The 27,993-nt window shown below is 49.8% G+C and overlaps 1 protein-coding gene across 2 annotated transcripts; it reads left to right on the top strand.

The window, feature by feature from the left end:
- The first annotated feature begins 5 nt into the window (after positions 1–5).
- On the top strand, positions 6–22,986 carry Ttc30 (tetratricopeptide repeat domain 30). 2 transcript variants are annotated; one of them, XM_077696044.1, is made up of 9 exons: positions 6–203; positions 5,748–5,929; positions 6,356–6,562; positions 15,184–15,336; positions 16,213–16,374; positions 16,978–17,214; positions 20,443–20,546; positions 21,150–21,348; positions 22,204–22,986. In XM_077696044.1, the coding sequence occupies exons 2-9, from the start codon at positions 5,750–5,752 to the stop codon at positions 22,918–22,920; spliced, it is 1,959 nt and encodes a 652-aa protein (XP_077552170.1). In that variant the 5' UTR covers positions 6–203; positions 5,748–5,749; the 3' UTR covers positions 22,921–22,986. The 2 variants fall into 2 exon arrangements, with proteins under 2 accessions (XP_077552170.1, XP_077552171.1); XM_077696045.1 differs by lacking the exon at positions 6–203 and having other exon boundaries at positions 5,730–5,929.
- Positions 22,987–27,993: the final 5,007 nt, after the last annotated feature.

Genomic DNA, 27,993 nt, shown 5'->3' with positions numbered 1-27,993 from the left:
CCGCGCGCGTACCACACAGAGAACGGCGTGTTCGCATCTCGTCCCGGCGAATCAGTTCTTTCGACTGACCCACGCGACACCGAGTATTCTGGTACACATCATCCCGGGACGACCCTATGTAATCGTTGCGCTGCCGCTGAAAGGTATTGTGTACCTCTGGCATACAAGCCCCCCACCTTCACCGAACCGCATTTGGCAAGCAGGTAAGCTTCTGATTGAAATGATCTGTATCACCTGGCGTTTTATTACCCACACGATTACGCGGGGACACCGTAGGCAATCCAGTAAGCCGTTGTTGGGTTGTCAGCGTAGTTTGCCGTAACACCTCTACGACCCAGTCACTTTCCCGGCTTATCGATCAAGGACTTTTCGCTTGACGTGCGCCTCTGCTACTTGCTTATGGATAGTGAGAAGTTCGTCTCGATCCTGTGTGCAAGGGGGTGCTAAAAGTCTACCAAAATAGTCAACTGTAGTTTTTCACTTGACCATGCATTTCCAATGAATAGAACAAAACGTAATGCATAAAGGCCCCTGTTTCAGCAGCAGAAGCTTTCATTGTCTTGAAATGACGCAGACATAGGAGTAGGTGAATTTCATGGATATTTTGTTGTTATAAACTGCTCGTAGAGCACTTAACACATGAAATAGATGAATGCTTTATCATGATGTTGATCCAAGTTATGGGGGTATTTGGCGGTAGTTGTTAGAGCACCTAGTTATGTCACAGCAATAATGACATTTGGTCATACGATGCCGTTTACAGAGGTAAAAAAAAAAGTTTGTTTCGAGCATGGCTTTTGGTAAGATGACATGTCATCACCCCACTACAAAGGGGATACCCCTATCAATCGCCATCAATTATGATCATCTTCTTCTTCTTATCTTAAGACGCCTTACCCATGTCTTTGACTGCTACACAACTATTGATGTCTCTTGACAAGCTATTCACTGTAACATCACATGTAGCTTGTTTTAACGCGTGAGCCACGCAGTCGCGCGATCGCCGACGCTCCCGCCACTAAAAACACCACACCTCAACAAGAAGTGAAGGTGGGCCACTCGGTACGGATCTGAATGTAAAAACAACATGAAAAGACGGGACTAACGTTACTTGCAGACTGCTGTCGCGGCTGTCCCAGCTTTTCTAAACACTAGCCTCACCTCTCGTCTCTGCCGACCGAATTACGGGAGAGTCAGTTGCTTACTCCTACAGCTTAGATATTCCTGTCGCTTTAGTGACAAATGTGCCTTCCTCTCTGTTAGTCCTGCATTCCCGCGCTGCCTATAAGTTCAGGCACTTCCCAAAATTCACTGGTTAGCGTACTTCAGCTCCCATCGTTTCCCTTTGACCTTTTCGCCCCGCACGTCTTCATTCACGTAATCGCAGGATGCTTCGAATTAAGTTGATACTTGTTTGGGAATAGACGAGTTGGTTCGTATTGACTGCATATTTCAGCCACAACGAAAAAAAAAACGAAGGTAGAAAGGAAACACAGGCACAGTGCTGCTAACAACTCAATTTAATAACGATAAAGCGCATATACATAGATGACACATGGTACATCGCCGAGAAAGCGCCACATTCCTTCACCGCGCGAGGCCAGTTCACAAAATAATACCCTAGCAGGTCCATTCTTTTTTTAAATGCAGAGCATTTCTTTAACTCACGATGTCACCCGGCGTTGTCGGCGTGCCTCGGCGTCCGCAACAGCCGTTCCAGGTGCGCCCTCTCCCCCACTCCTCCTCTCCCGCATCACGCTACCCTCCTCGCTCTCAACAACAGGTCCGAACTCCTCCCCCTACACTATATAAAAAATAATACTTACCGGCGCCTGGTTTCGATCCCACGACCCTGCGGGCGGAACGCAAGGCACATGTGCATGCTCTACCCACTGCGCCACAAAGCCGACACAGAATGGAAGGCTACGAACGCGCCTTATATCCTTGACTCATTCAAACTACGTCAAGAAGCTGCTGATACAACGCATTCACTACCTGTGGGCGGAACGCGAGGTACATGGTGCTCTTCCCACTGCGGCACAAAACCGACACAGAATGAAAGGCTACGAACGCGCCTTATATCCTTGACTCATTCAAACTACGTCAAGAAGCTGCTGATACAACGCATTCACTACCACCAATTCCCCAAACACTAAACGTTAACGCAATACACCCACCCCCTATGCGACGCATTTACTCGAGTCCCCCTCGCGGGGAGATGGGCCCTTTTTCAATGCCACGGAAGCTTCTTCTTGCTGATAGCTACTGCCCCGACAGCTTCAGATGCGAGGCGATTGTCGAAGAACGCCGATTTCATCGATGCGCGCGGGGCAACCACGGAAAACACTGCAACGAAATGGAAGGTGACCAGTTGACGTTGTCTGAACTGAAGCGGCGTGTTCTTGGGCACTGACCGAGTTTTTTAACGTGATAGCTTTATTAGGCTCATTTATCAATTTCCCCGTGCTTGCTGCTGGCCGTCCACTATCAGCCGTGCTCACCAAGCGTCCGCGGAAGTACGTCATTGCTGCAACCCGAAACCACTACTGGTGCAGCCAGATACGAGGTCTCGCCCGAACCTCGAAAACGGCAGAGCGGCAACTGGATGTTGAAAGGAGGACAATAATACTACAGAAGATGCAAAAAAAAAAAAAAGATACGTGATTTCAGCAGCCGCCGCGCCTGCGCAGTAGAGTCTGTTCTGCGCTACGTCGGTAATCGCACCCTCGGCAGATACGATGCCCAGCCACTCCCGCAACTTCCGCCATCACCCGAAAACGCCCCTGCCACTTGACCTGATGCTGGCGCCAACACTGTGTCACGCAACTAAAAAAAGGGGGCAAAGATTAACGTCAGTCTCTCAGAAACGAGGGGTGGCCTATATTAGAACCACAAGCTACCTTACACGCATCCTAATAAGAAATAAAACCGGGAATAGGGCGTGTACTTAGCCAATGTCTAAATTATTTTTCGCATTTTTCGCTGGCCTGTCCCCGCTGCAAGCTCTCTGCGGAAAAAGATGAATGGCTCCACGTGGCGAATTCGAAAATCACCCTTAAGATTGGTCACAATGTCGGTCCAAAGGACGGTCACGTAACAATCATCGGCGTTGCGCTACACAGACGCGGGAGAACCGATCTCAGAATCAGCAGAAAAAGAAAATCTTTACCCATTTGTATCACACTGCAATACACCTAACCAAGGAAAGAGCTAGAAAAAGAAGAGAAAAAGAAACGCCAAGACTTATGCAGGCACCGATCATCAGACGGATGTCGTCGGCACACGTTAAAGATCCCCAGGTGATCAAAATTAATCCGGAGCCCCCCACTACGGCGCGCCTCATCGCCTGCGTTGCGTCGGCGCGTTAAACCCTACAATCAATCAATCAATCAATCAATCAATCAATCAATCAATCAATCAATCAATCAATCAATCAATCAATCAATCAATCAATCAATCAATCAATCAATCAATCAATCAATCAATCAATCAATCAATCAATCAATCAATCAATCAATCAATCAATCAATCAATCAATCAATCAATCAATCAATCAATCAATCAATCAAGACGGATGTCGTACAGCCCGTCGTTCCAGAAATATACCGACACCTAATGAAATGAAATGGACGCTATCATCAGGACAACATATAAGGCAGCCCTCAACTTCCTACTTCTAACGACCACCGAGAAGGTCAATCTGCCTATTCGTATTGATATCACTCTAAACATCATTACCCACTCTCACAAGGCCATTAGACTTCTGCCTGCATGCACGCAGAACACTTGGACGCTTGAAAAACATTTTTCTATTGACAATTGCGACAGTTTATATCTTATTGACGGACACGAAGGATACGCCGCATCCGACCGAAAAGCACGCGAACTGGCGTACCATGCTCCCTGCGACCGCGACTACCAAATTCCTCTCCCTGAAAAATATGCAGAACGTTTCTTTACTCTACACCCAGGAACACTTCCCTTCCCCGAGAAAAATGGGGATCTGAGCGCCGAAGAATCGCGAGCTCTTCGCAGGATGCAGAACAACACATATAACCACAAATATAGATGGGCGCAGCTGTTTTGTATGAAACGCCCGACATTGCCATAAAACTGCTAAATAGGGGGAAAACTCTAACATTTTCCATGCAACCTGGCCATATCTAAAGATATGCTCAGGGAATAAGAGCTGAATCATTACATATTCTACTTCCGTCGAAACATGGGAGGCAGCCGTGACCACGTAATCACCAGAAGATCAAAGGGAGCCTATTGAGAGGCCAAGGAAAAGATTCGCTGCATCTGTAGCCTGCACATCGGGTTCCACCCTTGAGCTCCCTTCCATTTGTTCACCCCCTTTTCCTGAACTCCCGCTATGTTTTACTCAATAAAGGTATTCTCTCTCCCTCTCGCTCACTCTTTAACCAAAATAGTTCATCCCGGCCACGACGCCAGAGAATAAAAATTTGTTCAGTGTCGCATGCTCGACGAACACCGCGCAGCCGCACTTTTTCGCGCCGGCATCTTCAAGTACACAAGTGCGGGTGACCTGTGTACTTCCTGTGCCACGGCGAATAAAAACTGTTGCCGATAGTTTTGCTCTTTGGAAAGCATACATTGTAAATCAGCAACTCCATTCCAAAACTCTTAATCGATGTTGAAGAAACGCTATCCCGTCGTGCATCTAAAGTCCTATAAGTAGATGTTACGCGCAATTTTTTTCCTACCGTCCTTAATTTTTGTTTAAGCTGAGACCTGCACTCATTAAAATTTAGTCAAGATTCGTAGTAATCAACTCATACTTCCAACTCACGCATACTTGTTTTATAAAATGAGACCGACAATCCCCCAATGCAATGTAATAAATACCTGATTCGAAGCAACTCCCGAAGCGACCCCTTCTGTTTTTAAAACTGATCAACCAGCTTGGATGTGTTCAATTTTGTTTACACGAAGTGCGGACCTGAAGCGCAAGTCTTTTTAAATTACCTCACAGGTCCACATCACGGGAATTGTTTTTCGCGCTAAATTGTAAAACTCTTTCGCAGCAAAACCTGCCAGTAGTTCATTTTAACGAGATAGGAAAGCCAATGACCAGGAGCAAAAGGCGCGCTGTGGGCAAAAGCACCGGGCATGCTTGCAGCGCAGTTGACTACGCTGAACAACGCTTCGTGCGGCAGCAGTACGGTCCTCCAGAGGGTGTGGCACCGCAGAAGGAATTCAAACAGTGTGAACGACAATTTGCCACGATGTGCGTTTTGGCAGAGAAATGTTCGCGCCGATTGGCCACTGGATTCGTCGAGCACGTGCAGCCTGCAAGGAGGAAAATCGTGTGGCATGGTGCGTGTCCATCAAGGGCCTTGTCGGCTAGGAGTGACGGGTAGGAGCTTCGATTCGCACCACATGTTTCGCTGCTGTCAATACGGGCGCGGACGTGTGTGGGCGGGGGCTTGAGACGAGCATTCACCTGGTTTTCAAGCACACAAACTCCCAACGAAGGCTCGTGTTTTCAGAAACAGTTGTCGGGCACTTTGTATAATATAAATGGAAAGGGTTAAGTTAATGGCACGTACTTTCTCCTGTCTTTTTCATTTATGTACAGCCCACACGAACCGGAAAATGCGGTTTGTTCGTTATGAAATCAGAGGAGTCACAGTCATATCTTCCTCCGGGTCTTAACGACATCCTGTCTTCTTGTCCCTTAACAGAGTACGTGAACATTTGCAGCCTTGTTTTACTGGGCGCAGACATGGCGTCGTGGGTTCGGCCCATCCGGGATGGCGAGTACACCAGCGTGATTTACGGCCTGATCCGCGAGGGGCGCTACACCGAAGCCGCCTCTGCGCTGGCGGACTGCAGCCGCCGACAGGGGGCGCTTGGGAGCCGCGCCTCTCTCTCACTCCTTGCATACTGTCACTATCAAGCGCAGGTAGGGAACGCTTGCTTTGCTAAAACATATAACAGATATAGACGATGGAATGCAGCGTGCTACACTGATGCTGTGGGCTGCAAAGCTCTTAGAATAGATGCCCAGAACTTAAAAGATTGATTTTATCAAGTTATAATCTGTAGAACACATATCTCGACACCTTGACGTTTGTGGTCGCCTCCAAACCATGCTGTATTGACGCTTTGAAAGGGCTATCGATGCACACTAGCTATGAAGGAGTTAATAATGACAAAACATTCAGCCTGCTGTACAGAACACAGCTCTATAACGTACACTTTAATTCTGCCTGGGCTGGAGAAAGCCCCATACTGTAGAACAAGCCCTTCACAAGCGTCATAACGTGCGCGTCCCGTGGGAGAAGTTGGTACATTTCTTACAGTGTGCACGGCTGTGCTAATGTCGCAGGAGTTCGAGCAGGCTGCCTCGTGCTACGAGCAGCTGTGCGTGCTGTGCCCCGAGGAGCCGCGCTACGCTCTGTCGCGCGCCCAGGCACTGTACCAGAGCGGCTCGGCCTACGACGAAGCGCTGCAGGTGGCCGCAGCGCTGGCAGACGACGTCCCCAAGATGGCGCCAGAGGCCAGGCAACTGCAGGCCGCCATTCGATACGCTCAGGTATAGTGTACTAGCACGTCAGCACGCCCAAAGCCCCAATTGTTTGGGTTGACGTACCACCCAAGGAAGGGGCAGATGCTTCTTTTAGATGCGACGCATCTCTTTCACTCGCCTTGTCCCTCCGGCGTCGTCCGACGTAGTCCGCATCCCTCCCCCATTCTCCTCGCCCCGCCAGCTGCGCGCTAGCGACGCTCTCACCGCAGCGCCATCTGCGTGTTAGCGCTCGCCGGCGCTCGCTCCGTCGCCGTGCCAGCTGTGCGTGGGTGCGGGTTAGCGCGCAGCTTGCGCTCGGTTAACACATGCGCATGCGCTGCTATGCGCTGCTCACTCTCATTCCGCTGCATATAAACGCGGTAACTGCGCCGCTCCGCTCAGTCGTTCCGCCGCCGCTCCGCCGATGACATCCTCCGATAACCACCGATGATTTGAATGTAGACTAACAGGCCTGCTATCGCGATGGACGGCGCAACCGTAAAAAAATTACACCATCTTCCCGCAAGGGGAACCATGGGGTAGATGAAACGCATCGGGGGTGAACATGCTGCGTAAAATATGGACACACAACAACAATGGACACGCTAACATAACGGAAACGCAACGGAAACCCCCGATGCGTCGCATCTACCCCATGGTTCCCCTCGCGGGAAGATGGTGTAAATTTTCTCAATGTTGGGAGAAGGAGAAGCAGAAAGAGGAACTAAATGTGTCGTGGACGGTCGGAGGAACTAGCCCAGCTAAAATTTACCACGCATTATTAAGATGAATAAATCTCGTTCTCACTACCGACGAGTGGGCTCTATTCTTGCCATGAAAATGCTTAAGTGGTATGAAGGAGAAGACTCAGTGAAATTTGTTTTGCCCAGAATTAGAACTCATAACAATGGGAGATTTCAGCCTAAATATTTGCACCCACTATGTTACTGCTACTGCTGCTGCTGTTACTAGAGCTGTACTACATTTACTGCTGCTATTGCTGCCTCTCCTAGTTCTATAAGCACTACTGGTATTGTTATACTGTGCCTGCTGCTGTAATAACCAATTTACTGTTTGCACGAAACCGACAAAACGGCGATAAAGGAGTTGAATCATCTTATATTCAGGGTGTTTCAGCGAACACTTTCAAAAATGATTAAAAATAGGCTCTTCGAGAAAAAAAGAAACCCTCTTCAGAAGGAGATTGCTAGCTGCGGCGGACGCCAGATATTATCAAGGGTGTGCACATTAGTTAGGCGGGTAATTAAACTCTACTAATGAACTTCTTAATTAGCAGAGTTTGGTGGTTATTGTCAATGGTGATTTTGTAGCCCTGGAGAAGACGATTTCATATCAGTTTTTTAAACAATGAAGAAGTCTGTGTTTAAAGCCCTGTAGCGCGACGAAACCTGCCGTTGTTTTTCGCTCAAAAACGAAACTCGGCGCTCGAGGAGCGCTTGAAGTCTTGAGCGAACGCAACGTCGGCTGGTGACGTGTTTCAATGAATGTGGCGGCCAATTCGAAATGTAAGTGCAATTTTCCCTAGCTAGGAAGGCTCAGCATGCAGCCACAGCCGCGATAGCCCTCCTTGCCCAGCAAACAAACATTTCCTTTGTCTGATGCGCTTTCTAACACGCAGCGATTATAAACGAACAGCAGATAAACCTAACGAAAAAAAATGAACGGATGGTGACGTTTCACATCTTGCACGTCTGGTGGCCACGTCAGATGTGGTCGAGACAATATAAAAAAAGAAAAGCAAAACTGTCGCCAGCGCTCACTAAGGCTCCCGAAACGGGCGACCGTGTTGTGGGCAATGGCTAGCCTCTTTCTTGCGCCTACCAACGAAAGCAGAGATAACGCTATAGCCGTGGTATAAGGTGAGCGTTGATCATTGAAAAAATACAGGAGGCGATGGCGTTGATATCAGCTGATTCCCTAGCATGGGGAATCACCAGAGCCTTCTTGAATTGGGTGACACAGTCACTGCAGCACGTCATCAGCAGATGTTGCGTTTGCGCTAGACTTCTGGCGCACCATGTGCGCTGTGTTTCGGTTTCATGGGGGGAAAATACTTGATTTTTGCGGGGCTGCAGGGCTCTACAGATTGTATTTTTTTTGCTTTAAAAACTAATCGGTTATCGTCGTCTCCGTGGCTACAAACTCGCCATTGGCAATAACCGCCAAACTTCGCTAATTAAAAAGTTCATTAGACAGTTTTAGTTAATTAACTATGTGATTCGCATGTTTTTCATAACTGCTGACGTCCGCCGAACTGATAGCTTGTTCCCTAAGGAAATTCCTATTTTTCTTGAAAAGCCTACCTTCAGGAATTTTTGAAAGTGTTCCATAGGTCGGCAAAACAGAAAGAACTCACTCAAACTCAATCAAAATTTTTTTCATTCACGCTGTACTCAATCAAACTCAGACTCAAAAAGCTCGTCTGTTCACAAAATCACTCGTACTCACTCATCAAATACTCATTTGTAATCATACTCACTTGTACTCCAACTCATTTGTCATCATGAGTATTCGTACTCAATCTGTACTCATGAGTACTCACTCTGTACTCATGAGTACTCAATCTTTTGTACTCATGAGTACTACTCATTCTGCAATCATAAGTACTACTCATTCTGCAATCATGAGTACTCAATCTGTACTCATGAGTACTCAATTTGTATTACTCACAAAAAATCAAATTATCTGCACTGTTAGCTAGGTCGTATCTCGAATGAAATAATAAATAGAAAAAAATGAATTGTTTAATTGATTAGAAAAACACAGGGTTGGGCTCAGGGGAGCTCGGGGCTTGTCGGTGCGGCCGTGGCCGTAAACTGCGGTTTTCTGCGTGTCTTCGGGTGGCAGCTTTTGTCGTCCGTTTTCGTTTCCGGGCGTGCTGATAGTCCCCTAATCGTGCTCCAAATCTGAACTGTGCCTGCCCCCAGGCACAATGAAGCGTTTCCGTAGATTGACGTCCGTTCGTATCCAGATCACTGTCCGCTTATTCACAGATGCTCGATGCTGGTGTTTGTTTTTTGTTGTTTCGAATACTAGAAACTTCGTTAAGAGGGTGTTTGTCTCGTTGAGCTTCGGTGAATTTCAAATCTGCTTTATTTTATTGTGTGTGCCGTGGAATTCACTTCGTCAGACCTGAACTTGACAGTGTTTACGGCGTTGCGTTAGTTGCGCCGCTTCCGTCTACGCTTGTGTTCGTGTAGCTCGTCGCGTGCTTGATGCATGTGGGGGCGTAGACGTCCGATTTGGCCGGTGGCGAGGTGCGCTGTGTAGGGATGGCATAATTCGGCGCGTTGAGGACGTTGCTTGAATTGACGTGTGCGTTGCGTATGGTGCGGGAGCCGATTGGCTTTTCGTTTAGTGTGCGGTAGCGTGGCGTTTTCGTAGGGTGGCATGGCTGATCGGTCAAAGTCGTTGTGGCTCCGTGCTCGCAGTCGCCGTGGTTGTTTCGGAAGTGAAACCGTTGTGGTGGGGAAGCGGGCGTAGTTCGTGCCGTCCGTTCGGTCCCACATTCCTTGGCGTCGCAAGCGTGACTTCATCGTTAGGGCATTCGATGCCTTCGTCTGGATCTGGTTCATTCGTTGCCGTTCTTGCTGTGTCCGTGTAGTCGCTCAAGCACTCGTCTTTTGCCCGTTGTTTCGAGAATGCTATATCTCATATACAAGCAGGCTCCGTTCGTCCCGAGTCCGCTTGCTCGCGGTTGCGTCCTCTCGTACGAAATGGTGTTTATCGTGTGAGTCTCGGTCGGAGCGCGGGTGCCGGGGATCTTGTTCGTTCTGGCTCGGACATGCCGCATGCGCTGGCCGTGTCGTTGCTCGTTGACGGACCTGCACCTGCACGAGTGTCATGTCGTTCGTCCGCTGGACTAGGGCGGGAGCAGCGGGTGTCGGAGAGCTCGTACTTTCCGGTAGGGTTGAACCGCGTGCGCTGGGTCTTGTTGCTTGTGGCCAGGTGATTTCTGCGGTTGTAACATTCGCTGGCCAAGTCCGGATAGCACCAGCGGGAGCGGAGGATGTCGCGAATAGCAGTTTCCTCCGTGTGTGCTGGCTTGGCGGCGTTCCGTGCGCTGTGCATTTCGTTCGCCGTGGTCAGCTACACTGGTTCAAGTTGGATGTCGTTCGTCACCTCTGGTGCGTTTCGTGCGCTGTGCGTCTCGTTTTATCTAGAAAACTCCCCTATAATTGGTGTGCGGTCGTTCGCCACGTATGGTGCATTTCGGGTGCCGTGCGTATTGCTCGCTTGTCGGGGCCATATCCACCAATCCGGATGCGATGTCGTTGGTTGCGTGGACCGGCGCCGGAACAGCACGAAAGAGGAACGGGCAAAAGAGGAACGGGCGACACTGCAATACCTCGCGCTACGCAGCGCGAAGTTGCAAGTTTCACGACGCAACCACCAGTACTCCCTCCCTGATGTGTTTACCTCTTGGCCAAGGCTTGCGTGTTCGCCGATCCACACGGCGGACCAAAACAATTATTTGGACCGCGGTCCGCGCATCAAGTGATAGGACGTCACCAGTTCGCGCGGACCGTTGGACCGCGCAGGATCGTGGCCTTCGCGGTCCAAATATTCGCCGAGGCTTTTCGGTCCGCAGTCTCGACGGCGGACCGCGACATCAATCAGCGTGGTCTGACAGCGGCCGCGTCGCGTTGGCGGAGTCGCGTCCAGTTGCGCCAATAGAGAACAGCGCAGGTAGCGGGGCTGTTTCGAAGCGCTCGAAGGAGCCTGTCAATCACCCGTGGTTGGAAAAGCGACCGCAGTTGGAAAAGCAACCGCCGCCAGCCCGCAAAGTAACAGATAAACAGAAAGACGAAAACCGGCTACCGCGCAAAAAGCCAAAGAGGGAGGTCCCGCAGCGAGAAAGGGACAGGACAGGGGCGCTACGCGTCGTTGTGTCTATTTCCGTTAACAGCATGGTCAAAACCCCCACGGGTCTGACCTTAACCACTAATTTTTATGTGCGTGTGTGTGCGGTTAACCATAGCGCCCGACACAAATTTGCTGCACCTGGCGACGCGCCGGCGGTGGGCCCGATTTGCGCCTTGGTCAAACAGCCCGCGGCAGACGTGCCGCGACTTGGCGGCACACAGCGCCTCCGAGTCTACTCTCCTTTTTCCATCGAGACGGCCGTACCAAATCATGCCTGGGACGACCGGCCCGAAAAAGACATGCAGCGAGTAGACCCTGGAGACGGCGCCGCTGAGTCGCCTTCCCTTTCTTGTCGTGTCTCGGCTGACGCAATCACTTCGCTTTCAAACTGCGGCCAGTGATAGTTCTGATTGGAAAGATTCGAATTGCTGCATGCGGCTGCGGCGGAACCCCGGGGGTATACAACCAGCCCTGAAGCAGCGGCTGTGCGGCGGCATTTCATCGGAGGCACTGAGTTGAGAAGTGCTATCGCCTTTGTGCGAGCCATGTAACGCTCTTGCTACCTGTGTATATATCGTATATAAATGCAGTAGCTTAAAATCACTCTCGGCTCGACAACTTCATCGGTCGCAACAGTGGTGACTGAACAGCATTGGCCCAGTCCCAACAGTGTGTGTGTGTGTGTGTTCGGGGGGGTGGGAGAGGGGGGGGGGGGGCGTGGAGAGGGTATCGCTCGCAGTCGATCGAGGGCCGCAGGGCACCCAGTTGCTGCCGGTGCTTGGCAGCCGTTACAGCAGTGTCGAACTGCGCTGCCGTGCTTCGTGTACTCTAGAACAAAGTTTGCAGACGCGTTTTTCGGTGGCGTGATAGCTTGCACTGACGTCACTGTATTGCCGTGTTGGTGGGTTGGTTGCACAGTGGACATCTGCAGCTCTTATCTCGAGCAGTGCGGATGAAGCTGACAGCGACGATCAAAAAGTGCTGTGGCGTCGTTATGTGCAATCCACATGTTTTACGAGACGTTCCAAGACGCGAGCTTAAGCGACAATCCCGGCGTCTGGCGTTGGCGTTCATCATTTCAAAACGATTAATTCACGAGGCCTCCTACAGTGCGAGCTGAAACTCGGCAGTAGCTGCTAGCTAGGAGTGGTCGCCCGCCTGTAAACAGTAGTGAAGGTAGGGGAATAACAACCACCGAAATTCACCGTCATCGTCAGCGCCGTCATTACACGGTGGCATAAACTAGAAGCGGCGAATGGGGTTGCCACTCGAAAGTAAAGCCATTCCAAAGCAAAACGCTCCTCCAGCGGCAAGATGCCAGAGCTCTTCGACAAAATATGCGAAGCTAAACAAGGTGTCGCACGCGTTCAACTGGATATTGTGATGTCCGATTCACAACTCACAAACGTGCTTAGGTGTACTCGGATATTTTATTTACATTGCTGTGGCAAATTCCACCGCCGCACCTGTACGGTGGGGCTATATGCTCACTTGTAAACGGCACTACACGAGACCATATTACTAGCGAACCTGAGCAAAATGTTTCAAAATGGGAACCTAATAAAACCATATGGGCGCACGTACATCAGCCAAATTTTCGCTTGAATACTCACAGCGGAATGGTGCGGACAATTTCTGTGAGACAAACATTACAAACCACGCAGTCGGTTTGACGCGAGTTACGTAAATTTACTGCGACTGTTGAAATGAGCGGTTCGGCTCACGAAACGACTACACAGCGTGACATGTGTCTACGGGAACTTCTGAAGACCGAAAAAGAGGGACTTCAGTACGCCTAGTGCGTGCATTGTTAGCAGCCTCCCCCGCCTCTCCCCTAAAACAACTGGAAGGGAGCAAGCGCAATGAAGCCACCACGCGTTCACAAGCCGCGTCAACAAAAATAACTGCGGTAGTCAAGAAGTGCCATAGGAGAAGAGCAACTGCGGCCGCGTTTCCCGCCGGGCCCTCACCCCCTCGTTTTTCCCTCTTCACCGTGACCCCTTTGCAAGCGACCGCCGAAAAACGCATACAGCGCCAAACAGGGACCCGGAAAGGGGGAGGTGCAGTTTTCGTTGTCTAATTTTGCCATCCTTGACAGTTAAGCTACACAGCGGCACCGCTAAATGTTTGCGACTCGTAAACGCGCGTCGAAACTCGAGCTCGTGATAAAACTTGTTTGCACTACTGTACTCACGAGTGCACATACTCGAGTGCAAGCACTCGCAAAACCAGTACTCATGAGTATTGTACTCATGAGCACTGTGTACTCATGAGTACTGTGTATTCACGAGTACTGTGTACTCATGAGTACTCATACTCATTAGTACTCAAACTCGTGAGTACTCAAGCTGTACTCATGAGTACTCATACTCATGAGTAGTGTACTCATGAGTACTGTACTCACGAGTAGTGGACTTACCCGTGTACTCACTCGTCATCGCACTCACTTTTTTTTCTGGGTGTGTACTCACTCATCATTGTACTCACTCGTGAGTTTGAGTACAAATGAGTGTACTCACGAGTGAGTACGCCGACCTATGAAGTGTTCACTGAAACACCCTGTATGTGATGCTAAACAATATGACTGTTACTTTGTGTTAAATTTTGCCGGATGACATACGATCCTCCGCAATCACGAATATACTTCATAAAACAAGGAACAGGCGAGGCTGAGATTCGATCGATGCAATGAGGCAGACAAATTAACTTTCACAGAAATCAGCAGGGCGAGTTCTCTTGTGAAATGCTATGATAATCAATGAATTGGCTCATAAACAGAAAAATCAGAAATGTGCCAAAGTTAATAAGTTAACGTGGAACTGTATTCATGTGGTTTTCCGGTTTTCGCTCAATCTTGTCTTAAGTGGAATATCAGAAAAATGCTGTAAGTGCGAGGCTGCACATGACCTGGAGTTGTATCACTGCGGGAGAATTGCTCAATTTTCCTTAATGTTGTGCCTCTTCTGTACTGCATGCTGTCGCAATAACGTCACAAAATATGCCACAGTGGTATTTTACATCGCACAACATGTCTTTGATAAACACGTGTGCCCACAAGAAGATGGCTATGACGGAAAGAAAGATATTTTCTTGGTCCATGATATATGCAACATGAGACAGAGCAGAAACTGCCGACCGTTTATTTCACTAACCCCCGGAAAACTGAACATCCGGGAGAGACTTGAGGGCACATCATACGCCTTGTCGAACAGCATAGACGTTATGGAGAAGTTGAAGAAACTAGAAAGTCTATTTGGGCAGCCTGTGTAAAATCAATGTCAGGGAGAGATTTGTCAACACATCAGGTGTCTTGTTGAACCGCATTGCACTCAACCATGAAGTGTCAGTTGAAATAACCTGTGGTTATGAGCCAAATCTGCATCTTGGCTATGGGGTGTGCCTTCGTAGAACTCAGAGGATCTTGTACACGCGCACGTTCTTGCTTGTCGTGCCCCCTGATAAACAGCCACCGCTGCCATGAATACAAACACGCAAACTCCTCCTGGTCAGCACAAGGCCTCAATAACTTAGCCACCGCGGAGGGTAAACATCACTGTAAAAGATTCCTGACAGAATTTACAGCTGCCTTGAAATTGTGATTTAGTAGGTGTCCTCATAACAAGTGAAACAACTACTTTTCCGCAACGTACTCTCAATGAACCTATTTTCGATTTTTTGGGTAACACTGAGTGTTACGCATGCATGCGTAATGCGTCGCAGTGTATTGCCTTATGAAGATATGAAGATGGGCTGCAATACAGGATGACCTTGCGGGAGCCCGGGCGCTGCTTCTGCAAGGCGGCAGCGGCGGGGCAACCGAGGACAGCGCCGACACTCAGGTCAACCTGGGCTGCCTCGCCTACAAGGAGGGCCGCCCCGACGAAGCCCTGACGCTCTTCAACAAGGCGCTCCAGGTGCACGCTTCTCCTCTGCACTCACTCACCTCGCTTACTCTACTCTCCCTGTTCGTTGCATCTGTTCGCCGTGACAGGATGAACGAAAGATTGGGTGCTTACTGTATCGCGAGTTTTTTATTCGCCTGTTTACTGTACAGTCATAAAACTACGGGGCACCCTTTTTTAAAACTCTGTCGACTGTTCTAAAGATTTGACACATTTGCTTTACTGCGTATAAAAATTGAATGAAAACCAATAAGATAAGTTTAAATGGAGGGACAAGCAGTACTGTGTTCGGATATCAGAAAAGTGGAGTTTTTTGTGGATTATGGTTTGAGAATACTGTACGAATCAAGAGAACACCTCAAGAGGCAGATTAAAAGTGGTTTTCTGTGGCGTACCTAATTTTATTAATTTTTCTAAAGGACGCGAAGGTGTCCATATGGTAACGAAAGTTTACTGGCGCTATTGGTAGGTCATTTTTACTTTCACTCTGATTTACACCTCAAGAAGTTTTCAGCTCTCTGGGTCATCCATCTATGAAATCCCTATATATGTGCTGGTCGCAGCGTTTGATTTACCAACATCACCTCGTGTGGGGGCTGCCATGTTTTTTGTTTTTGAAAATAATTTTCAGAGGTGGAAACATAGTACTGCTTAGGTTCCAAAAACCAAGCAACATGTTTGTAGCCGTTTGCTCAGTGCATGCGGGTATGCCGTCTGAACAATTGCTGCTTTATGGGCGTCGGTTTGAATTTACTTTGGTTTGGGCCATTACAGTGCGGCGTTAACCTGTCGCGCCTAAGAATAAAGCGTTCTGGCGCCGAGTGAATGTTCCGTCAAAACTTTCCCCTGCTTCCGGTGGCTTTCTCCCGCTGCCTTGGGGGATCGCAGAGCGAGGCTGACGCACCACCTCAGCTGTGGTACGCGGTGGCGCTGTGCCACTACGCCAGGCGGGACTACGCACCAGCACTGCAGCAGCTGGCTCACATAATCGAAAGGGGGATCAGGGACCGGCCTGAGCTCAGCGTCGGAATGGCCACCGAAGGACTCGAGGTGCAGACTTTTCCGTAATTCCGTAATTCACAACTGCCTGGCAATAGTTGCAATGCAACACAGCATTGTGTAAGGGCGTATCTTGTAGTTTGGCAATGAGAGCTGTGTGTTGAAAAAATGTTCCATAGTTCGCTTACCGGCGTTTACGGTATCGTTTTGAGCCGGTAAAAGACCCATTAAAGAAAGGCTTGCCGCCACTGCTGACTTTCCAACTCCGGTATCCATGATAGCAAATCAGGCACGCTACCCGCCCTGCCACAGGAAAGTTACATTCCAATAATTGCTCGCGACATGGTACATGACCATCATACAGCGCGCATGTGGAAAGAAACTCACCGGAAATTGCGTTGAAACCTATAAAACATCTCTCACTGCCTGCTGGCTGCTGACGGCGGGAGTTTTGTGTTTCACTTAGTTTTTTTGACGATATCCTGCTCTGGCTAAGGCCACATGCGACACCTCGGTAGGGCCAGCTTCAGCAAGAGGACGTAAGTGACAAGCAATGAGGACGGCGATGTTGATGATTGCAATGAGCGATTGTATACATTCACGTGTATACGTTAGGCCGTGTAGCCATCGTAATAGTCATTTTGGTCATCGCAGGTGCGTAGCGTGGGCAACACGGCGGCGCTGCACGCATCCGCTCTAGTCGAAGCGTTCAACCTGAAGGCGGCCATCGAGCTGCGGTTGTCCAACCCGGCGGCTGCCCGTGAAGCCCTGACCGACATGCCTCCGCGAGCGGAGCACGAGCTGGACGCCGTCACGCTGCACAACCAGGCCCTGCTCGAAGTGGACACGCAGCCAGGGGTGGCGCTGGCCAAGCTGCAGTTCCTGCTACAGGTACGTACGTCACGGGCCCAACGCCAGGGAGATGTCTTCTCGGCGATATTACGTTCCAAGATAGCCATGTTGGAACAGAAGGTCTGCATCTGGTGGTTCTGCATCGCACCGGAAGAGGCGCGCTTTCATCTAGGTGCAAGCGCGGCACTTGTGGTACGATGCAGAACGTCAATTAACCATGCTGATATGCCGCGCCCGTCCGTAAACCGACATAAAAGATACCAAACCGCGCTTTTTAAAGAAAATAATGCGTAGAATTGAGCTTATATAGAACATTATACGGTAAAAGATCACATCACGGCTGTTGGCAAAAAAACTTCGGCATTATTGCGGCTCGAACCCAGGACGTTCACTAACTAATCCACGTTTCTACCCCTGCGCTACTGAGGCTGAACTACAGGGTTTAGAAGTTGTTTTAAAAACAAAAAAAGAGTAGCCCGAGAGAGCCAGAAGATGACGCTAGGCGCGCAATAAAGTAGGTTCCCTCGATGCACCCACGTGGCGAGGCAGTGATGTTCAATGCGGGGAATTTTCCCTTTTGGGCTGTAATTTTGGCGAAAAAGGAAAAAATGGAATCTTTGATAGGTGCAGGGAATTTTAGGAGTAGTGGGTAGAAAAAAAGCATAATTTCAGTAACCAGACCTCACAGCATTTATTAATTTGTTTTCTTTTAAAAAAATGTTCTTAATACTTCTTCGGGTTTATGTTGAAATATCCGAAGTCACGTTCGCGCAAGCCACAAGCATCCGAAACCGCTTATAATCCATGCAGCTCATAGAACAGGAGAGAGCCTACAGGAAATAATACCCCTTTAGAAAGAGCTAGTTAAGCATGAAGTGGCGGCAGCTGAAGCGCTGAAGCTTGTGCGCATGTATTTCTGCGCATGACTTTAACGGGGCACCACAGTTTCAAAATCTTGGGCAGCTTGCACAACATTGTCTTTTGATCACACGTGCAAACGCAGACTCAGAGCGGCTTTTCTCGTGGGCTGGCGACGTAAAGGCACTTCAGCGCAGTACGCTGACCAGCGAGACTGAATGGCCTCGTGGTAGTGCGCTCCACATTCAACCCTGAAGAGATTTGTTGCAAGAGCTTCAAAGATACACCGAAGCACACCGCTCCTCACAAACACGAGAATAACACAGTGGACTAAATGCGCAATTAATTCAATCTGGTAGTACGTGGGCGTAGCACTAAATCGGAGTAAAAATAAAAAAGCATCACTGACCCAACAATGTCTGTTTCTTTTTCATGCGGGCAGTTTTAACTTACAGCTTTAACACGCAGAGTAATCATGTTGTTTGGTACAAAACGTGAAATGCAAAGGCAAATGCTGCTGAGCGGCAGATGTAGTGGAATTTAGCTCCTACTGAAACTCTGATTCTATGAACGGAGTCTGCGTCCGGAAGGCTACGTAAAGCACACATAGGTGGCGCTGGCTAACGCGCGAAATCGCACAGGAATCCACGTAAATATCTAACAGCTACAAAAAGAGAATGCAGGGAAATCTGTAGGGAATTATTGTGAAGCCTGCGGGAAAAACTGCCAAAGATAGTGAATTTCTGTACCTAGAAATTAGAATTTTTCTCCTCAGAACATCACTACGAAGGAGCGGCGCAAGGCTTGTACCGATAGGAGAACAGAATCGCGCCTCTCGGCGTTTGCCTCGGTGTCTGCAGGTTGTTTGAAGGGTCGCATTCATTTCAGCTCAATTTCTGCACATCTGATTCTAACACTGTTGGCGACGACAGTGCCTATCGGGGCATATCGGTCATTGATTTTCTTTAACATCGAAATTACTTTTGTGTATGTTCGCATACAAACTTGCCGTTTAAAATTGTATTTAGATCTTAGTCAATTTCGTAGCGATCTCATTGTGTTAACGTTGCCTGCACTTAAGCCTACGTAACACCAGACGAACGAAATTAGAGCTAATGAGATTTTGAGACGTGACATCAGGAATCAGTAAACGTGAGTGGATTTAGCTACAGAAGCACATTTTCATTGCCCTCGAGCTTGTTCACAGCCCTGTCATCGCCGTCAAAGGCTCAAAAAACGCAGCGGGGACCGCAAGAACCTGAGGCTTCTCTGAGGCTTCACTGTTGACACAGAAGTGGAAGAACGATACGCCGGAGCCAGCGGGCCTGATGAAGAATTCTAGCATAAATTTTCTGTATTTTCTAACTCCATGCCTAAATTTTTAACGGTGCGGTGCGGGACGCTGTCTCGTCATCGCTAAGAATACCGAAGGGGCTTTTGCGCGTGTATACCGGTAAGCACCTTTGAAGGGACACCGAAGTACGAAAACAAATCGGCTTCTGTCGGTAAATTACAGTTCCGTGAACAATATACCTTTCGCAGCAGCTGCCGCAGTTGTTTACCAGCACACATCACGATGAAAATGTTAAAACGGATATCGCCCCACAAGACATATTTCACATGGGATCAGTGGTAGTGGATGGTGAAATGGAACTGGCAAGTTATCTGTTAGCTTTTCTTCTGAATAAAGCCTGTGCTCTAAGGGCGACACAGATTTACAGAAAAATATCTACCCGGGAACTTCGTCTGACCACAATTGGTTGTTACAAAAAGCACCAACTTCTCGTAACAAATACAAAACACGTTGTACCTTCTCTATTTTGGGTTTCGAACATTTGTTTAAGGTCAGTGTTTGATGTACTGGAATTGGCAATAATGCCTGTGGAGGCCATGGCGTTTTACCGTACGTATTACCAGCGCGCGCGGCACGGTAGCCAGCGCGGTAATGGGGATTACTAGCGCAATCGGCTGTGGGGCCGGCCCGCCATCAAGGCTCCCTGGCGCGCGTGTTTTTCCGGGAAAACCCCTAGCTCCTCCAAAGTGGCAGCACCGCACAAGGACTGCCATGTGGAGTTCGACCAGCAAAGCTCGCTTATCGCCCTTTGTGACGTGCTCTTTCTCTTTAACACAAAGAAAAGTAAACTTGAAGAAAAAGTGCAGAGGAAAATATCGTATATACTGATTTACTTCTAAAAAAATGCTGCGACGGATACAAAATGAGTGACCTTTAAGTAAAAACGAAATGTTACCCAGCCTTCGTGTTCCTTCGTGTTCCTGGGACGTGCTTGCAAGCTTGCAAGCACATGAGATGCTTGCAAGCACACCCTGTCCTTGTTAAATTGTCCACTAATTCAGAGTATGCGTGGGCACGGAAGGTGGAGTGTGACTCGTGAACAACTCTTTCCGCAGGAGCCCCCCGAGGCGTTCGGCAATCTGCTCCTCCTGTGCTGCCGGTTGGAGCAGCACTCGCTCGCCGCCGATCTACTGGCCGAGCACGCGGCGCTCACATACAGGTCCGTGTACGCCTAGGAACGATGGATTGAGCTTATACATGCCAACTGGACAAGGAGAGAAGGAGCGTGGTTCCTTGTTTCACTTCGTCTAGCTCCCCTCGAATAAACGCATTACCACCTTGCAACTCTATAAAAGCACAAGGAACAATACGACACACAGAGATACATAGAAAACACTACTTCCTTGATAGTGATCTATACAAATATAGGCGGAGTATGCCATATATGGTTAAGGAGGAGGCAAAGCAGAACGTTCGATCAAACGAAACGCCATGATGAATGAGAGAAATATCTTCTAATGACATGGAACACGCTAGCTAAAAATTTTAGTTTAGTGCACTTTTCAATTAACGGATGCAGAGAAGGAGATTAGGAAGTAAGTAGAACTTTGTAATGTGTTATAGCCAGAAGAGGTTCGGTACTCACGGAAAAACAGAACAAACACCCCGGTTGTTTAACCCTGATAGCTGCCGCTTTAAAGATTGCATCGCCTGCATGAACTTGCTCTATAACATCATAGGAAATTTTCAATTTCGCTTGTTTACGTAGCTTTGCCATTTTAATTTCTCTCTTTTCTGTCCTCCACGCGGCCCTACGGAACAGACTTTTGCCCCCGTTCCTGTACGAGTTCCTCGAGGCCCTGCTCGCCCAGCAGACGGCACCCGAGGAGGCCTACGCCAAGCTGGAAGCCCTGGCTGCCAGGCAGGCTGACCGACTGCGCCAGATGCGCCAGCAGGGGGCGCCGCAAGCGCAGTTCGAGGCCGTGCTGCGGGAGCGGTTTCTACCAGCACTCATGGCACAGGTAAGTATCGAGAAATCTTTGTTTAGAAAGCGTGCCTGAAGTGCGCGTTGCAGCACTTGAATACAAAAGCACGTGGAAGCAGCGAATCACTATTGTCTGAACTCCGTGCCACGCCTCCTTGGGGAGGGGGGGGGGGGGAGCACGTAGGATGGAAATTCCCCAACACCAACATTTAAACCTCCACGTTCTGTGACCCATTGGCCACAGTACGCCACATAGTGTTGCAACGATACAGCACACCTACTCTAACACCTCGCACACCGCAACCCTGGACAGTGGGACAGCAGTCCGACCAGCTCTGTTATCCGTGATCAACCCCTGATCATCACACAAATTCAGACTGCGGGCAGGCTGTACGGCTGCTTGGATTGGGGAAGCTTCCACGAGTACTAAAATGATGATGATGAATGAATGCTCATTGATAGCAGGTTTAGTTAAGAAAAAGGGATAAGGGAGATGAAAAGTTTTTTCTCTTTCTCGTCTACTTCATATCGATGGGCTCGTGCGACTCACGCACCTGTGTAATGGCTTGATACTTGATAATCTTGAAAGCACAGAACTTTCAACAGGAAAAGGGCTGCTTTAAAACGCTTACAATCATTGTAGCTGAGCGTGTGAGCTCTAGTGCAATTTGTACAGCGCAGAAATTTAAGGCCCGGACAAAAGCTAAACCAACTACGCCGTTTATGTTGTTTCGCATTTCTTCTCTCGTCTGCTCCTCCAAACTTGTAATGAAAAACCGGCAAAAAAGAAAAAAAAAAACTGAGGCTATTTTTTCGCATATTTCCGTGATTGCACAGTTTTCCTCTTTCGGCGCTGTGTAAGCGTTCTCTACAGTGTGCTTTCCCCGTGCAGGCGCACATCCCCTGGGAGGCCCGCGACTACCCTCTGGTGGAGCGCCTGTTCCGGCGCTCGGTGGAGTTGTGCAGCGAGCAGGACTGCTGGCGGCTCAACGTGGGCCACGTGCTCTTCGTCCAGGAGGGCAAGTTCCACGAGGCGGTGGCCTTCTACGAGCCGCTGGTGGAGCGGGAGCAGGACCTGCTGCGGCTGAGCCCCGCGCTGCTGGCCAACCTGTGTGTGGCCTACATCATGACGGGCCAGAACGACCAGGCCGAGCAGCTCATGCGCCGCGTGGAGCAGCGCGAGGAGCAGCTCGCCTACGACACGCCGGGACAGAAGATGTTCCACCTGTGCATCGTCAACCTGGTCATCGGCACGCTGTACTGCGCCAAGGGCAACTACGACTTTGGCGTCTCGCGCGTCATCAAGAGCTTCGAGCCGCACGCCTCCAAGCTGGGCGCCGACACGTGGTTCTACGCCAAGCGCTGCCTGCTGGCGCTGTTGGGAAACCTGGCCAAGCACGTGGTCCTGGTCAGGGACGCCGTCCTCTACGACCTGCTCAGGTTCCTCGAGCAGTGCGAGCAGCACGGACGCGCGCTGCCCGCCGCCACGGACATGCGGCCCTCGGGCGTGGTGGCAGCGCCCCGCAGCGTGGCCTTCGAGGCGCGCAAGTTGCGGGCGCTGACGCTCAGACTGATGGCGGCCGAGCCGATGGGCGTCAAAGTTCGATAGTCACGGGTCAGTGTTCACTCTCCAAGAAATGGTGTACGCTTGCTTGTGTAGGGCCCAAGAGAATAAATGTGCTAAAATGCAGGTTGGTCATGCGGCTCATCTTTAGCTTTGGCTGTGCTGATTATTGTTCAATATGCAAAACACATCTTCACGAACCGAGGCAAGTTTTACGTAGAAAGAATTAAGTGCCACATTCTGCAAAAAGAAAACATCCTTGCAATGTGATTTTTGTCCGGTCAAGGAAATTGCCGCCGCTTTAAGGAGTAAATAGAGAAACGTTCGTGATACGATGGGATATGAACCCGACTCTCCATAGTAGCAGCCGTGCATGGCACCTCTGCTCTATCTGCGCACGCGACCAGTGTTGGAACTAAAGTTTCTGCTGCTGCTGTTCCCTCCTTTTTCACACATATCCACTTAAGGGATTGCTTATGAATCAAGAACTTTGAGGAACTAATATGCCCACTTCACAAAATTTTCATACCTATCAACTCGTAGTGGCGGAACCACCTTCTTAATTTAGCCCCACTATCATCACAATCATCCGCATTCTTTCACAATCCTCATCAGCGGGGCTGGAACTGCAGCGTCAGCTTTGCCACGTGCCTCATGGAGATCGAAGGCGACTTACCAGCTGGGCGGTCGCTCGTCTTCGCCGCTCCTGCAAGTTCCGGCCGGGCCTGCTCTTCAATAAAATATGGGAAGCTGCATCCGCTCTACGCCTGCTTCATCCATATTGGCGACCAGGACGAGATTCGAACACGCAACCTTCTGATCAAAGCGTAAAATTTGCAGAATCGTGCGTGCCGCTTTACACGTGAACGTCACTGCACGTTAATAGAACAGGTACACACCATCGAAACCTGATCTTAGGGCAGCTGTGGCATGTGCCAGTCTGCTCGATCACGTGATTTGCGCAGAAAGACGAAGAAACGCAAGCGAAGAAAGAGACGCATATTGGCTGTAGAAGAAAAAAAAGCCGATCGAAGCAATTGGCTCCACGACAGAAAGAAACTAAAGCGAAGAAAGACATGCAAGTTTGATGTAGCTGCAAACAAGTTCTTAATAAGTTTCGCAATGTTTTCGCCTTCAAAGCACGTACGCAGGATTAGGTGTTTGAAGGGAAAAGAGCACTCAAAACACGACACAAAAACGAACGACGACGACACAGACGCGCTTCTTCTTTTTGTGTCGTGTTTCTAAGGCTATTTTACTTCAAGCGATATGCACCAAACATCCCAACCGCATATTTCACTAAAGACTTAAGTGCCAAGAAGAATTTTCTTTACCAACACTCGAAGCAGTAAGCCCAAATTGCTGTTGAGCTTCCAGTTTCATCGCTTTACCATCAGATCAAGATTCTGAACACTTCAAGGCTTTGCAGCTGCCATCTCTTGGACAGCGTCAATATGTTGACGATGGTTCCAGCGACGATCGCACACTGCAACACTCGGCCCAAGGGAAGTGACGATGCAAACACCGCGCCGAAGCATCAGTGATCTCGCATGCATTCTCACTCACCTAAATGTTGTGCTAATGGTCGTCCCACTTCTGATTAGGAAGAATATTAAATAGTATCTGAATAGTGCGCGCTTAGCCTTGGCCTATGACGCACCGGAGTCGCGCGCCCTTGGTGCCAACCTCCGGCCTCATTCTTCTACATATGACCTTGCGTACAGACAATCATGTACCTGTCAAGTAAGTGCATCGCCCCTCTACGGGACTGGGCAAAGCAAATGTGTGATTGTCTAGCGATCGAGAGCTATTGCAGCTTCTAATACCAAGCCGAAGCGAACAGTCTGAAGTCATTGGCGAAGACCGTGTACAATACGCGTTCCAGTTAATGAGGGTCTGTGGGCCAACATTTTTGTACAAATCTGCTATCGTCGCCATTAAACTGCTCGCCCGTGGCTGTCGACTTGTACAGTGCGGTCCCCCGTATATGAAGCCTATTTTTGTTGCACCGCTCTTCCCGTTCAACGGCAGCATTGTCTGTACCCAAAGTTCGTGCTTTGAGTCGACGACCCTGCAGAATTTGTATAGGTTGAGGCCACGGAGAAAGAAATAATTTTTGCTCCGTGGTTGAGGTAATGTTGAATAAGCAATTCATGGTGCTAGCGAAACTTACCCAGGATCACAGGATGAAGCTAAAGAATGGACGAAACACACGCTAGACTTCAACGTGGTTCATCCCAAATGCACAAAGAAAACACGCATTTATGTGCACAAATCAAGATAAGCGGGAAAACGTACGCCCGCTCAAAGAGAACTTGCTCCCTCCCCATTCATCAGACTTGCTTTTATTGCCATTTCACAGTCGCAAACACAACCACAACGCGGGCCAGCATCACACACACACAAAAAAGAAACGTTGGATTGTTGCACCTAGGCTGTTGCGCCTCGCATGGATTGCCGAACTTGGCGCTGAAGGTTCTGCATGACAGCCAGGCCTGGATCGTTTTGTCCGCGCGCTTTCCCATCTCTCCCAAAATGGCCTGCGTTAGCAAGCGCTAGAACCGGCAGCAACCGGCTTCGCTAACTCGGCATCTGTAGCGGGAGCTTTTCGGGGCTTTTTACTTGAGGCGCTAACTCACGTGAACTGGCGAGGAGAAGAGCACGCGAGAGATCACGGCACGAACGCTGGGAAGATTGTTCGAGAGAGAGAGAGAGAGAGAGAGTAAACTTTATTTCGAGGAATATCAGTGATTATGCGTCATGAAAGTGGTGCGGGTGGTTAGATGGCGTTAATGGCTGTCAGCGTGAACTGATCAGCGACCTCGGCAGCCCTGGCGACCAAGCGAGCCTGTAGGTCCGGGTCCGAGCTGCGCAGCGCGGCCTCCCACCGTTCCTCGGAGGGTATTTCTGGAAAGGGGTTTTTCGGGCAAGCCCAGATGATGTGGGATAGCGTGGCATGACCGCCACATAAGCAGCAGGCCGAAGTAGGGGTGGATGTGCGTCAAGACGGCGGGGTTGTGTTCTAGAAGGTCGAGCTGGCCGACGCCGGGCGCTTCTCACGACGCGCACACGCGCACGCTCACGTGCCCTCGGTATTAGATGCGGAGCATCTCATGGTTGCGGCTATGTCCCTCACTCCCCCGTGCGGCGTCCACACTCCCCCTGCGCATGCTCGGCTTGCTGTACGCCCGGTGGTGTCTTTCGTCCATGTGTCGTACCGTTTAAGGGCTCCTGGAGCGACAGTGTTGCCGGTGTCTTCCTGGGATGGCACGAGACGAGCACGCTTCACGCGCCATCGACGTTTCATCGTCGTCGGCGAGTCTCGGCGGGCCGTGATTACAAGCAGCCCACAACCATCCGGGGAACTTGCATCGACCTCATCTTCAGCAACTTTAGGGTTCATCCACTACAACAGCCCTTGACTTTACATTTCACAGACCAAAGGCGGTCATAATCAAAGCGGAACGCCAACCCCAGCTCGACGTCCCCTACGTTGAACATGATGATGATAATGCATAAATAAAGACAAACTCATACCACGTAAAACGTCTCTCTCTCTTTAATGCCTCTCCACTCTAACACCCCCCACCCCCTCCAATAAAATTACACCATCTTCCCGTAGGGGAACCCTGAGTAGTATGCGAAACAGCCATGAGGTCAACGCAATTTCCCACTTCACAGTTCCGTTAAGAGAAAACTGTGGTAGGTACCATGGAAACCAAACGGTAAATATAACGGTAACTACATACCTCAACCTAACGGAAACGACAAACTGAAAACCAATGGGCACTTGAATCGATCCCATGGCTGCTTCGCATACTACTCAGGGTTCCCCTACGGGGAGATGGTGTAATTTTTTTTCTTGTTATTCTTCTCGAGCTACTCACGTGGCGCAAGCCCACGCGAATGCTTGGATGACACCGGGCGCAACTCACGAGGCGCACGCTCACGCGCGCTCTGTATTTTTTCTTGGTATTTTTTTTTTCTGGAAATGCTGGACGACGGAACTACAAGCTTAAACTGCTCCGCTGTTGAAAAGTGTTCTTCGGATGCGTGCACGCAACCATATAACACACACCGCCCCCACGCAGTATCAGGCGCCCCTCCAAAAAATTACACCATCTTCCTGTGGGGAACCATGAGGAGGATGCGAAGCAACATGGGGGTTCCGTGTAGGTGACCATGCGGTCGATTGCGGTTGTATTGCTGCGGCTGCCTTCGATGTGCATGCCGAGCACTCTGATGCTTTGCACGTGGGGTACGACTGTGCCGTCCCCCGTGCGCAGCGTGATCTTTTTGGCGTCCTCCGCTGCTCGCTTGCGGAGGCGCCCGGGCGGTGGTAGTATCAGCAACTCCGATTTCTGCGGAGAGCATCGTAGTCCCGTGTCTTTCAGGCAGTCTTCGATGTTGTCAATTGCCTCTTGTAGTGTGGATTCAATGTGGCCGTCACTACCCCCGGGGACCTAGAGGGTAATGTCGTCCGCATAGATGGTGTACTTGACTTGAGGGAGCTGGTTCAGGCGTTCGGCGACTCCAATCATCACCAGGTTGAAGAGAAATGGCGAGATGATTGCGCCTTGCGGAGTGCCGATGCTGCCCAGCTTCCGCTCTTCCAGTTGTAGGTTTCCAATCTGTAGCATCACCGTGCGGTGTGACAGAAAGTCCCTGATGTAGTTGTTGGTCCTCTCTCCGAGCCCCTGTCTGTTGACTTGAGCCAGGATCGCAGAGTGGCGTACCTTGTCAAAGGCGCTCTGTAGGTCTAGGCCGAGGATGGCGCGGTTGTCCCCGGTGTTGGCTGTGGTGGTGTCCATGGGGGATCGCAACGCGTCTCATCAAACGAATATCTAGGCGCAGACAGGGAATGCGAGAAGCTAACCTGCTGCGCCTCTTGCAGTCATTTGTCATGAGCCACGTTACATACGTTGGTGCGTTCCACTACTGGAAACAACAGGAGAAGGATAGGATCAATGCGATCATCCGCAAATCCTGCAAGGCAGCACTGGGGTTGCTCAACAGCACGAGTAACCAGGCCCTTTCCGAACTGGGGGTACACAACACCCTGGACGAGGTGAGTGAAGCCCAGCGGGTCTCCCAGCTCGAAGGCCTCGGTTCCACCAA

This window comes from Haemaphysalis longicornis, unplaced genomic scaffold, assembly GCF_048455015.1.
Source record: "Haemaphysalis longicornis isolate Haplotype H1 unplaced genomic scaffold, Haemaphysalis longicornis Haplotype H1 scaffold_18, whole genome shotgun sequence".
In the NCBI taxonomy this organism is placed as follows: Eukaryota; Metazoa; Arthropoda; class Arachnida; order Ixodida; family Ixodidae; genus Haemaphysalis; species Haemaphysalis longicornis.
Note: the sequence above shows the minus strand (reverse complement) of the source record. Positions and strands in the feature narration are given on the sequence as shown.

Coding starts and splice junctions, on each gene's coding strand:
- Ttc30 (XM_077696044.1), top strand. CDS start 5,750: ATGGCGTCGTGGGTTCGGCCCATCCGGGATGGCGAGTACACCAGCGTG. Junction 5,930..6,355: donor ACTGTCACTATCAAGCGCAG/GTAGGGAACGCT, acceptor CTAATGTCGCAG/GAGTTCGAGCAGGCTGCCTC. Junction 15,337..16,212: donor TCTTCAACAAGGCGCTCCAG/GTGCACGCTTCT, acceptor GGGGGATCGCAG/AGCGAGGCTGACGCACCACC.